The 12,425-nt window shown below is 47.1% G+C and overlaps 1 protein-coding gene across 2 annotated transcripts in view; it reads left to right on the forward strand.

Annotated features, from left to right (window-relative positions):
• Uvrag (UV radiation resistance associated) overlaps positions 1–12,123 on the forward strand; it is a 239,871-nt gene extending 227,748 nt beyond the window's left edge. For both annotated transcript variants that reach the window (XM_028770684.1, XM_028770685.1), the window contains exon 15: positions 10,302–12,123. In XM_028770684.1, the coding sequence (XP_028626517.1) occupies positions 10,302–11,004 (703 nt within the window). In that variant the 3' untranslated portion in view covers positions 11,005–12,123. The remainder of the gene's footprint in view (positions 1–10,301) is intronic.
• Positions 12,124–12,425: the final 302 nt, after the last annotated feature.

Below are 12,425 nucleotides of genomic sequence, written 5' to 3' on the forward strand. Positions count from 1 at the left end.
TAAGGAGAGAGAGAGAGAGAGAGAGAGAGAGAGAGAGAGAGAGAGAGAGAGAGAGAGAGATGAATATATCCGTGCTCTCATTCTCACGTTTTTCCTCCCTCCCTTCTTTCCCTGATTAGTGTCCTCCAAGGCACCCACTAGATATAGCCTCCTCTACAGAAGCTCCCAAATAACTCCTTCTTCATTGTAACGAGCATAGCACACACTGAGGTGTTATGTTTATTATTTTATTCTCTGGCTACAGGAAACCTGGTAACGGTGGGTACCTTCTTAGTGTAACTCCTTACTCCAGAGCCTCACAGGCTGACAAGTAGCAGACACAGCTTCTGAGACGTCTGCTGGAAACCTGTGATGAAACACTAGTGCAAAGCTGGGTCACAGAAGTCCAGCAGTTGGGGTGTGGCCAAGAGATTGCTCAGATGGGTGTGGTCAGAGGTGCTTCCAAGAAAAAAGCGGCCCTTGGGTCAGGTTTTGGAGGGTGGTTATGTTTAACTGAATGGGAGATAATTAATCACAGAAAAGCCACTCAGAAGGGCGCTGTTTTCAGGAGGCCTCCTTTACCACATGCTAACACGGACTAGCAGATGGCTGTCTCCAGAACTCGTAATTACAGTACATTTCAAGAAAGCTTAGTAATAACCTCTTTGTTGACCCAACCCCAAAATGACCACTGATCATTAATATGAAGGTTTAAGCTCAGCTTAGACAACAATTCCTAGATTGTCAACTTCTGAATTTCTGTTAAGATCGTTCTCTGTGCTGCTTGCCCGGCTGTTTCCCAGTGAGTGAGTACTCAAAGTACGTCCTTGCGGCTAGCCAGACGTTACTAGGCCAGGAATCCCTCCATCAGTCTCCCAACACCCCTGGGAATCCAGACCCATTGTATTCCCCTGAGTTACAAATGGGGAAGTTGAGGACCTGAGGGACAAACTCACTCACAGATGGCACAGCCAAAAATCAGACCACTAAGATGTGAATAGAGCCAGCGTGGGGTCCAGCTTTAATCCTCATGTAAAACAGCCTCACTCTGTGTTTAGAACAATGTATGCTCCACAGACAGGATCCTCCATCTGCTGCTCTAGCCAGAGAATCCTGACATCACTGCCTGCTGTTTTCATCTGGCCCACAGGTTGCACGCTGGTGTCATCATAGGCTCTCCATCCTTTTTATACATCTAGAGTTGGGCTGGGGCTGGAGCTCAGTAGTAGAGCATTTGCCTTCCACACACGATCCCCAGGACAGCCAAAGCAAAAAGATGACAAGCCAGAGTTCTGCTCCTAATGGTGCAGACTTAGGCCCCCTTCCGTCTCACCTTGTTCTCAGACAGTGCTTCTGCTGTGACTCATTCCATTTGCCTCTGGCTTCCGCACAGCACGCTTTGCCCGTACTTGCTTCTTTGTCTGTTGCAGGTGCCATAAGCCTGGGGTGTACAGTCTTCTCTGTTCCGTACATGGAACTTCCTAACCACCATGCCTCCCCATTCCCTGCCCATATTCAGCCCAGCAGACCCTGCCAGCCTTCCCTCTCCCCTCCACTGCACAGCCTGCAGTCTCTCAGCAGCCACTACGGGTCCTTCCTGCTTCCCACCTGCAGCTGCTTTCCCAGATCAGTCACTTATGTGTTGAGGGGTGGGAGTGGGGAATCTGCCTAAAACACATTGTGCTGGGCAGCTGTTACTGTAACAAATACATGAGAAAAAGCATATGGTTTTTTTTTACATATAAAAAGAAAAGGTCTGGGCTGGAAAGATAGCTCACAGGCTAAGAGCACGTGCTGTTCTTCCAGGGGACCTGTGTTCTAGTTCCAGCATCCACAAGTACAGATGGTGGCTCACAGCCATCTATTACCCCAGTCCTAGTAGATCTGGTGCCCTCTTCTGGCCTATGAGGGCCAAGTACACATCTGGCATCCATGTACATACTCATACGTGTACTGGCCTGGCCTGCAGCTAGTGAAAAACTCTACTGGCCCTGAAGACCTTGACCTTTTTCAGTTGATTTCTCTGTCACAGACTCTTACCCTGTGTCCACACCTACATGGTACATGTCTGAGGTTGTTGTTTTACATTTGTGTCTTGGGTTCTGTGACACATGCCTGGTCCTCCCACTAGCTTTAAGCCCCGTAAGAGCAGGAAGTGTGGCTTTTTCCATTGCTATTAGATCCCAAGTCACTAGCTTTGCCTGTGTGTAGTAGACACTCAGTGTATACTGAAGGTTGAGTACATGTGTTAATCATCCTCCTACTAAGCATATGCCGTGTCTCTTTGGTAGTTCAGTAGACATCAAAGGACCCCTAGAGTGCTCAGTCGGCTATGGAGCAGTAATTAACTGGGGATCAACTGTAACTCAAGGGACTCTGCCCAGGCCACAGCACCCTCTCTGTGGTGGCAGTGATCTGGTTTTCTTTTAGAGCAACAGGCACCTGAACCCTGTGGTTTAGATCATGTCAGGGTTTATTAGAAACCTGATGGTAGCTCAGCGTTAGCATATCTTTCAAAAACTTCATTTCACAGTTTCTGTCATTGGCCTCCAGAGTCTCACGCTTCCTTTAGCTCCTTTCCAAGGCTGGTTTTGAATTTTGAGAGCATTCTCAGGCCAGGGCTTTAATTTCCCTGCCGGGCTCCTTCTGTGGCTAGGTTCTGTGAGATTGTTGTTCCCTTGGCTTCCCTGGCAAATGGTAGAGGGTTCTCCCCTCCCAGTTTTCAGCATAAACAGTTTACTATTCCCAGGTCTCAAGTGCTGTCCAGACACGGCACGGGGTCTCCAGCTGTCATTCCTGGACCTCTTTCCATGTTCTCTTGGAGGATGTTACTTACACACCACATAAATGACATCAAGATGGGCTGTGTCTATTCCTGCAGACCGTTTTATAGTCCCCCTAATGTCCGATGCCTGACTGAAATTTCAGTATATTAATTTGTCCTGATGTCCTAACGTGAAAGTTGATGGGTGATGCAGCAGACTTGACCCATCCCAGGACCTCCCCATGGCCCATGTACAGTCTCTGTGTATTTCCCATCCCAGGACCTCCCCATGGCCCATGTACAGTCTCTGTGTATTTCCCATCCCAGGAGTTCAGCTTTAAGGAGGGCCTTGGGCAGGATGCTCTCCACCATCCGTCCCTAACCTGTGCTGGCCCTGCTGACTGGGTCCTGTTGTCTAGGCCTAGGATGCTTGTTGGCCAACTCACCCTGTCACATCCTGGGGATCTGATCGCTCAGCTGCTTTATTTGTCCTCTGCCTGTGGGCTCTGTCTTCTCCAGGTCCATCTTTCCATCACCGCTCAGCTGAAACCATCTAAAGGCTCCTTGTTTGGCTCTACCTTTTTATACTGTTTGCTTATTTTAGTCAGACTTTGGCAGAAATCCTTCAAAACAGAGCCCAGGGGAAAGGTGGCCACTGGCACACATTTCAGCCTGTGCTTTGGGCCCAAGATTGTTTCTATTTTTGTTTGGAGTTTTTGTTAGCATTCAGGGCAAAGATTAAGCACTTACACTTATCTGGTAATGGTGAGAGGCCCTTAGATCCCTTGCCTGTGGCCAGGGGACCCCTGCTTAACACTGTTAACCCCACTCTCTCCCCTGGGAGATAAGATCTAGCTGTTAAATTTGGCTTCCACGGAAGGAGGCCCTGACTTCCACTTGATCAGAGAGAGGGAAGGGAGGAAGATAAATCCCACCCTTGGCTAAGTTTTGAAAAGAGAATAGTAGTCTAATTTATGAAGGTTGTTTTGTTTTGTTTTAAACTAACTTTATGTCATAATTTCTTAGCTGCCAAAAGACGTAATCCTACCTCGGCCTCGCCTTGGCAACCTGCTCTTGGCGCCGGGTGCAGCCCTGTCATTACTCTGCATTATTTTAGCAGTAATCTTTTAGAAGGTGAGAAACGATTATTGCTTTTTAGCACAGTTGACATGATATTGGCGCAGAGCGGTGCCGAGAACTTCAAACCTGATGGCCGGACCCCAACCTAAACACCTCCAGACAGAGCCGAGCGGTCGCGGCTGCTGCAAGGGGAAGGGAAGATTGAACGTTATCTAAAAGCTCTCTCTCTTTCTCTCTCTCTCTGTCTCTCTCTCTCCCTCTTTTTCTCCCTCTTCCCCCTCCCCCCACCCCCTTTCTTTCTGAGCATCCCTGTTCCTCTGAGTTGTAGCTGTAGATTTTGGCTGGGATCCCGAGAATCAGATTTAGTGTTTTGAGCAGCTGTGATCTGATCATGTTCCTCAGAGGAAGCATTTGCAGAGGGAAAACCTATCTGAGGCCGAGAGCTGTAGTCACCCCCATTACCCAACAGGGAGAGCCCCTGCTGTAGACAGATAAAACATCCTCGGTGAATCTGGAAGAGAATGGGAGGAATCATTTTAAAATAAAACTGACCCAGCTTCACGAATTCTCTTGATGTGGTAACTTTTTCTTCATTCCATTTTCTCTCTCCCTCCACATTTTATATGGCTTCGTGGCCGAATTAACTTCTGTCTTGTAATTGGTGTGAGAACACCTCACAGCATACAGAACTCTAGGAAGAAAAGACTAGGGATGCCCTCTCACTGGCCTAAACATGTTCCCCTGATCCTCGCCTCCCCTTCACGGGGAATGAGAGCAAATGTAGGCACTGCGGGCAGCAGAGACCTTCACGTTCTGGGAGCCAGCCCTACTTACGCTCAGGCTTCTGCAATCTGTGGCCCTGTGACTTTGGTCACTATAATATAGCCCTAGCTAGCCTGGGCTCACTAATAACACCCCAGGCTGGCCTCGAGCTCCTGGTCCTCCTGTGTCTTTTAAGGTAATACAGTGAGTACCCAAGGATGTCAGGAAAGAGCGTGGATCCCTGGAGCTGTAGTTGTAGGCAGTTGTGAGCCTTCTAACATGGGTGTTCAGAACTGAACTCTCCACTTCTTTTGAAAAGCACCAAGTGCTTTAACCACTGAGCTATCTTTCCAGCCCCTGTTGGTGCCAGTAGTATTTTGAGGAAAGGTCTCACGTATTCCAAGCAGGCCTTGAACTCAGTAAGTATACTGCCGAGGATGACTTTAAACTCTTAATCCTTCTGCCTCTACCTCCCAAGTGCTGGGATTATATGCCTGTGCCACCATAGCCAGTCATGCACTGTGGTAACCAGTTCACAGAAGGGCAGAAACAAGTAGACGATGAGAATCAGTTCTTGGGCTAGACCTTCCTACTTCCCTGCAAAGGAGAGTCTGGCTTCTGTCAGAAATGGCATGGAGAGAGGTGGTAGGACAAGGATGGTAGAGTCAAACTGGGCTCTGCCCTGTCACAGGCTGGTGGCACCACAGGCTCATGTACAGGCCATTAAATTGCTGGCCATGGTCGTCTTGACTTAGGTCAGGGAAATAGAGGTTTTCCTTTTTACAAAAATCTCTCTGTGAGCTAAATATATAGAGAAAAACGGTGCTTTGGGGGTTTGGGGACAATTGGAATGTAGACCTCAAAGGATTCTGGGAAGTTCTTGTAGTCCCTAAGCAGCTGGTAGATCATCTAAATAGGGCATTTTAAGCATTTCTCCTTTATTCAAAGCTTTCTTCACCTCATACTTCAAGAGGGAAGACACTGCCCGCTCACCACAGGCAAAGTTTGCTCATTGATTCAGTACTGGTTTTTCCTCAACTCTCTGACCCTCACAACCACCTCAATGCCTTGTTTTGTTGGTTTCTGTTTTGTTTTAGTTGGGAGTTTCTTGAGACAGTATCTCAAATTTGCTATGTAGCCTGGTCCTTCTACGTCCATCTCCCAAGGGCTGGATTATAGACATGCACTACCTCCCCCGGCTTAGCCAAGGAATTTAAGTGCATTGCCGTATTTCCATAGCTCGCTATGGAAAGGGAGAAACTGCCCCTGGTCATGTAACTAATAAAAGGATCGGGAAGTTGTAACCTAAGTAGTCAAATAGCCCTGGGAGTGGAGTCCAGGGCTTTGAACATCCTTTCTCCAGAGAACAGTCTTTACATAAAGCTGTAAAGACCAGGGAAGGTGACTGACTGACTTAGATGATGCGGCCCCCACCGTGAGAGAGGCAGCCACCACCTTCATCTAGGAGAACCCAAACCTGTGTTCTCTTTAATCTTTAACTCCAAGCTGCTTGGCTCCTTCCCATGCCGATGCTTGACCCTTGAAGCCCTTCCTTTCTCACAGCTAGTGCTAGCTATTCAGTCACTTAGCTGCCCTGACAGGCTGTCCATCCACAGACTCTGACTTTTTGTTTTCCACTAAACTATGCCCAATAAGTCTGCAATTAGCATAGCTTTAATTGTTGTATTGTAGTTTGTTTATTTGTTCATTTTAATAAATTCTAATTGTAACATTAAACCCCAGGTACAGTATTCCTAGTCTGAACACATAGCAAGCCAGAAGACTCATTCTCTCAGGGCAAGTGACTGAGGAGAGGAGGCAGACTCAGTGAGCTTACCTGAACTCCAGACTCTGCACCCAAAGTCTAGGGCTCAGAATTCCCAGGGCCCTTACCAGAGGCTGGGTTTCAGGAAGAACTACCATGTTTCCTGCTAGACCCTTTCTGATGCTCTGGGGAGGTTTTGTCCCTCTCCCTCTGCCTTTTACCCATGTCCTATGCTGTATCCTCAAGCCTGTGTTTGTGTATGTGTGTGTCTCTGTGTGTGTGCTTGTGTGTGTGTGTGTACATGTATGTGTGTGTCTGTGTAAGTGTAGAAATTCTTTTTAATCACAGTTTACATAATGTACAATTTTCACTTTATAAGCAAATTGTCAATAGCAATTAAAAATTGGTCACAATTAGTAAACCTGCGTTTCAGACTCTTTAATCAGATAAAAATAGTCATAAAGTAAGACTGTAATCAGACAAAAAGTTTCTTAAACATCTGTAGCTTTTAGTAAGTTATCAGTGTTTCTTATTGCTGCTCTTTTTACTTATACTTACTTATTGTGCAAGTTTTCTAAGTTGCCCCACCCGCCCCAGCCACCAAACCCTGTGGATCCCAGGTTCACACTCAGATCATCAGCCTATGAGATATGAACAGCCGTTTGTTTTCTGACAGTAAAAAGTTCAGAAACATCCTAAAAATGAGGGAATAATTAAATAAATTACAACATTCCATTCATTAAAGCAGCCTTTTAAAATGATATTTACCCAGATATTTTAATAACATATGACAGCAGGATGCAGAATTATGTGGGGGTTTTTTAATTAAACATACATAAAATTGATGTTTAAAAGGAAAACATCCAAAATTAATAGTGGTTACTTGATGGATAATAGTTTATGATAGGGTTTTTTATATGTAGTTTATATCTATGTTGTTTTCCTGCAAGTTTAAATTACTGCGATAATTAAAAATGCATCCATCCTTAGTATGTAATTTTAATATCACCATGTAAATGCCTTAGCTGTTCAGAGCTCAGCTATCTTAAAAGTTTGGAATATCACTAAGATTCTGAATGTAAAAACACCCATTCTGAGTGGCTAACATTAATGTTACAAATTCACGTGTAAAGTGTGTCTGCAGAGACTTCCATTAGTTCAATGCCCAGAGCTCAGAACAAAACCTAATGCACCTACTGTGCACCTGCTTACAGGCACACTGCACGCAGTCCCGGGGCGACGGTTTAGAAAATCAGGGAAAGATGTCAGTGTGAGGCCTGCAGCCACAGGAGGGACAGGAGCAGCCCACACCCTGTACCCAGAGGCCCTGAAAATCCTGCTGCTCTCCACTTAGTCGGTACTTGGTGATGGGGTTCATACCTGTAGCCCTGTCAGCAAGAAATTTCTTTTTTGTTCTGCTTTTTTAAATTGTGTGAAAGACTTTAATATTTAAATCTTTTAAGGTTTTCATCTCACGTAGCTCAAAACTAAGAGGGAAAAGACAAAAGTTGGCTAAAACAGTAAGCGGTCCTCACTGATTCTCAGAAGTAACTGACAGACAATGTTTTACTCTGTACTGCCAGTCCTCGTGCCTCAAACCCCCACGTGCTAGGACTACAGATTCATTTCATCACATCCCGCTTCATCTTCTTACTATTTATACAAGAACATGTTTTCTGATAGTTTTTCAGTTTATGTCAGACACTTTCATTTCCTGAGCTCCTCCTATAAGTACCTGAATGATCCAGAGAAGAATGTCACAGAGGATGTCAGAAAATGCCCACATCTGCCTACACATGAGAGAGGAGTAAACAGCCAGGCTTTGAGTCTGCGTCAGTGAGGCCTCAGCTGTGGTGTGCAGCCGTGTCCCCCTGATCTCAGGATGCACACAGGGGTGGGAGAATTGGAACATGATGTCAGCATGGGCTGTGGGCTCAGACGGAGTCCGGGACAGCTGTGGTCATTAGCCTTCAGCAGCCCTCAGCAGCCTGCCTTCTGTCCCGGCAGCACACACAGGCTCCAGGGGCTAAGGACTTAACAGGATGGCGTTGAGGAAAACTCTTGCTCCCTTCCCATTGTATGTGTCACAGGGAGGAGAATCACATCACTTCTCTGTTGTGCAGAGTCCAGGAGAGCTGAGGGGAGGTGTAAAACATCAGTGAGGGCTGTAGAATGCGTTCCTGCACTGTACACAGCCGGGTGTGTCAGGATGCATTCCTCGCACCTGCCTTTGTCAACAGAGGAGCAGAGACAGAAGTGAGGGGCCAGAGGCCAGAGCCGCACAGAGGGTATCAGGGCCCTCACCCTTCAAAGCCAGAGGCTGCGAAGTGCCAGTGGTTACACCCAGTGACCTCTCCTACAGCAACCTGTGCTGATCTTGTCCATCCTGAGTCAACAGGCTGAGGGCTGCTGGTCTGATGCAGGACCATTCGGAGAGTAAAACAAGGTTGGCCAAAACATGTAGCTAAGCCAGTCACAGTAGGCTTGACAACATAGTAACTGAAAACCTAGACGGAGACCAGCAGGTTTTGCTCAGTTTGGTCCTGATCTTTCTTATGAACTACAAACAGTCATTAGCTGGTCCACTTGCCCAGTTTGATATATGTCCCAGGGACCACTTATTATTATGAAGCTCGCCATGCTACGACACCATGCTATGGCTGAGCGAGATGGGGCAGGCCAATGGAGGGACACCGTGTGAGAAAAGACCATAGCATTGTACAGAGAAGGAGCAGTGAGCTGCAAGCAGCGAGCGACGAGCAGCCTTCTGGCTGCAGGCTTGTCTGTGCACACAGGAGGCACTGTTGGTCCCTTGTTTTGTGTCAGTACTTAACTGACATTGTAATTTGAAAGTAATGTTGCTAAAATAATTAGAAATGTCCTCTGGCAGGAGTGGAAGCCCCTGAAGGCTCCCTCTCCCTTCTGCCAGTCGCCTCTGGCAGACCCAGCATAGGTAGTAGCCAGTTGTGCTGTGGTTTCAGTCCTACCTAGTGACAAGCCCGTTACCTCTGTGTGTGTCCTCTCCTGAAGGACAAGAGTCAGATGGTCCGCCTCCCTCGGCCTCCGTGTCTTCTGCTGATAAAGCTGTGTTGAAGCTGATTTCACCCGCACAGTGACATCTATAGCTACAGCCAGTGCTCCCTGCAGGCTCTGCTGCCAGCCATGGCTCGTGGTCTGCTGCTCTGCCCCATTAACTGATGGTTACTTATTGTTTCAGAGTTACTCTCCTTTCTTGACAATGACTTTGTAAGGCCCAACTGAAATGATACACATAAGGTTACTAAAGAACCTGTGGCTGGACAATGATTATTTTTCCTGGCTCAAAGTAGGCACTGAAGACCAAGTATTATAAAAACGTATGTGACCAGCCTTGTAAAAGAGGAGCCATTTCCTGTGGTAATGTTTTATTAAAGAGGAAGAAGGGTTCCCTCGATGCCGTCTGTGTGGTTCTCTTTTGCTGGGTGATGAGTACTGAGCGTTGGAAAGGCCATCCATCAGCAAGTTTCCGTGGCAACTCATCTTGCATGAGCACTTTTCATAGGACTGAATAGTCACGGTCAGATGGGAGCCCTGAGGGCCCGGCAGCATTCACAGAAATGGCTGGCCCATCGCACGTTTCCATGTAGATTCAGTCTAACTGGAGCCTTCCGCTCTTCACCAAGTGGCACGGTTTCTGCCCCTCATCCTACCTTGGGCACTCTTGTCTTAAATACATTGAATAAATTTGTATCCTCCTAGAAGGAAGTCACCAAAGCAGGTTTTGTATTGTTTCTTGATTTAAACACTATAACAAATACCATCTAAGATTGATAGTAATCTAATTCTGCTTGGGTATTTGTTTTTGATTTTTTTAATCTCAGATCTAAAATATATTGTTTCCAATTTCTGATCCCAGAAGGTAACCAGAGTTCCAAAGCAGAAAGTAACTTCTCATTTTTGTTTCTCTTCTAGTGACAGACATCACATCTCCAATGCCATCCCTGTCCCGAAGAGACAAAGCTCCATGTTTGGGGGTGCAGATGTAGGCTTCTCTTCAGGTGTCCCTTCACCAGATAAGGTACATCGGAAACGGGCCAGCTCAGAGAATGAGAGACTCCAATACAGAACGCCCCCTCCCAGCTACAACTCAGCACTGACACAGCCTGGGGTGGCCACACCTACCTTGGGAGACTCAGAGAGGAAGGTCACCCCACTGTCGTCCTCGCTGGACACCTCCCTGGACTTCTCCAAAGAAAATAAGAAAACAGGAGTAGACCTGGGCAACAGTGTAAGTGGAGACCACGGACATGCGGACTCCGGCCAAGGACAGGGGGAGGCCCTGCCTGGACACCTGTCAGCCATAAATGGCACTGCACTTCCCGGTGAGCAGGCTGGCCCTGCCAGCACCCTGCTGCCAGGCCCATGCCACCCGGCCCCCTCAGCTGAGCTCTGCTGTGCAGTGGAACAAGCAGAGGAAATTATTGGGCTGGAAGCCACAGGCTTCACCTCAGGCGACCAGCTCGAAGTGCTCGGCTGCATCCCCGTGGACAGCGCGGTGGCGGTGGAGTGTGACGAGCAGGTGCTGGGAGAGTTTGAGGAGTTCTCTCGGAGGATCTACGCCCTCAGCGAAAACGTGTCCAGCTTCCGCCGGCCTCGCAGGAGTTCTGACAAGTGAGGCGAGCAGTCAGACTGTAGGACCAGGGCAGAGCCGCTGCCCTCCACCAGGCCCAAGCAGCACTTAGCCTTTTTAATAATTCCGACACATGAGTGTCAGTGGAGCAGATTCCTCAGAAAGGCTGACTTTGGGAACAGAGTGGATTCAGGGTCATTGGATACCAGTGGGGCCAGTCCGTGAGATTCACTTTCCAGGCCAAGGTCACCTCTTGCTTACAGCTCAAGTCATGTTATAGGCATTTGTCTGCGCTTTATTTACACTTGTGTGTTCTCCTCAGAGGGAAGATGATAATATATGTAACAGAATGACCTCACCTTTCGTTTCTCATAAGCACCCGCCCTCTCCATCATTTGTAAAACTTTGCAAAATGGAATATTCAAAAATAACTTTCCACCACTGAGAGGCCTATGCCCATCCATTAGGTTGATGAATAAGAAACGGAGTGGTGGTCTGTGTTCCAGGCCCTCGGCCCCGAGTACCATAGTCAGCCCGCAGACCTCACTGTTGGCCTGCTTCCTCAAGATGGGCCATGCATCCTGAAAGCTGGGGCGGTAAATCCACTAATCCAAAACCAGCAGAACTGATGTTCTGTCTCTGTCTAGTGTGCCATACCCTGATGAAAAATTGTCCTGTGGTGGATCCCAGGGAACACTCAGAAACCTCATGGTTACCACAGTCAGATGAGATGGCAGCCAGCTTCCTTTGGGGCCAAAGTTTTTATGTGGTCCAAAATTGGGCACGCCTCTGGCAATACACATCCCAGATAAAGACCCCCTAGGTATAAATCCTGTTAACTTATTACATTATTACATTTCAGTCGGAAGGAAGCCAGTATATATGACAAAGTATAGGTAGAGTCAGGATAGGATGTCCAGTGTGCAGACTGAGAGAGATCGTTGGGTTAAGAGGCTAGATAAAGCGTAGACGTGTGCGGTGTCACGATGTTCAATTATGTTTTCTAGGTCCATTGTCCTTACACATTGAGATTCCATTTGCTGTTGCATTACACATTATGTACCCACAGACATTGCCTCAGGGTTGCAAGCTCTTAAAAGAAAAATTTATCCACATATCCATGTATTGTAAAGAAGAATAAAAATTGAATTTACTTCACTTGAACTGATTCTCCCCTGTTTTGTTTTATTTTGTTCTTTTCCCCTCTAAACCTACATCTCTGTATGTTACATCATGACTGGGCTAGCCTGAACTAAAGCCATGGCTGTATCTAAGCTGCTGCTGTTGATTTCATCTGAGTTTACATACTGTGACAAACAAGACATACTTCACAGCTGTATTCCTCAGTAGTGAGGTTGTCCCAGGTAGCTCCTTAACTCGACGGTCTCAGACATGTCAGTGTTACAGCCAAGCGTTCCTGGGCCCAGCTTTCCTTAGCAGCCATATTGCTAGATGAACTAATTGGT

Source organism: Grammomys surdaster, unplaced genomic scaffold, assembly GCF_004785775.1.
Source record: "Grammomys surdaster isolate TR1022 unplaced genomic scaffold, NIH_TR_1.0 203, whole genome shotgun sequence".
NCBI lineage: Eukaryota > Metazoa > Chordata > Mammalia > Rodentia > Muridae > Grammomys > Grammomys surdaster.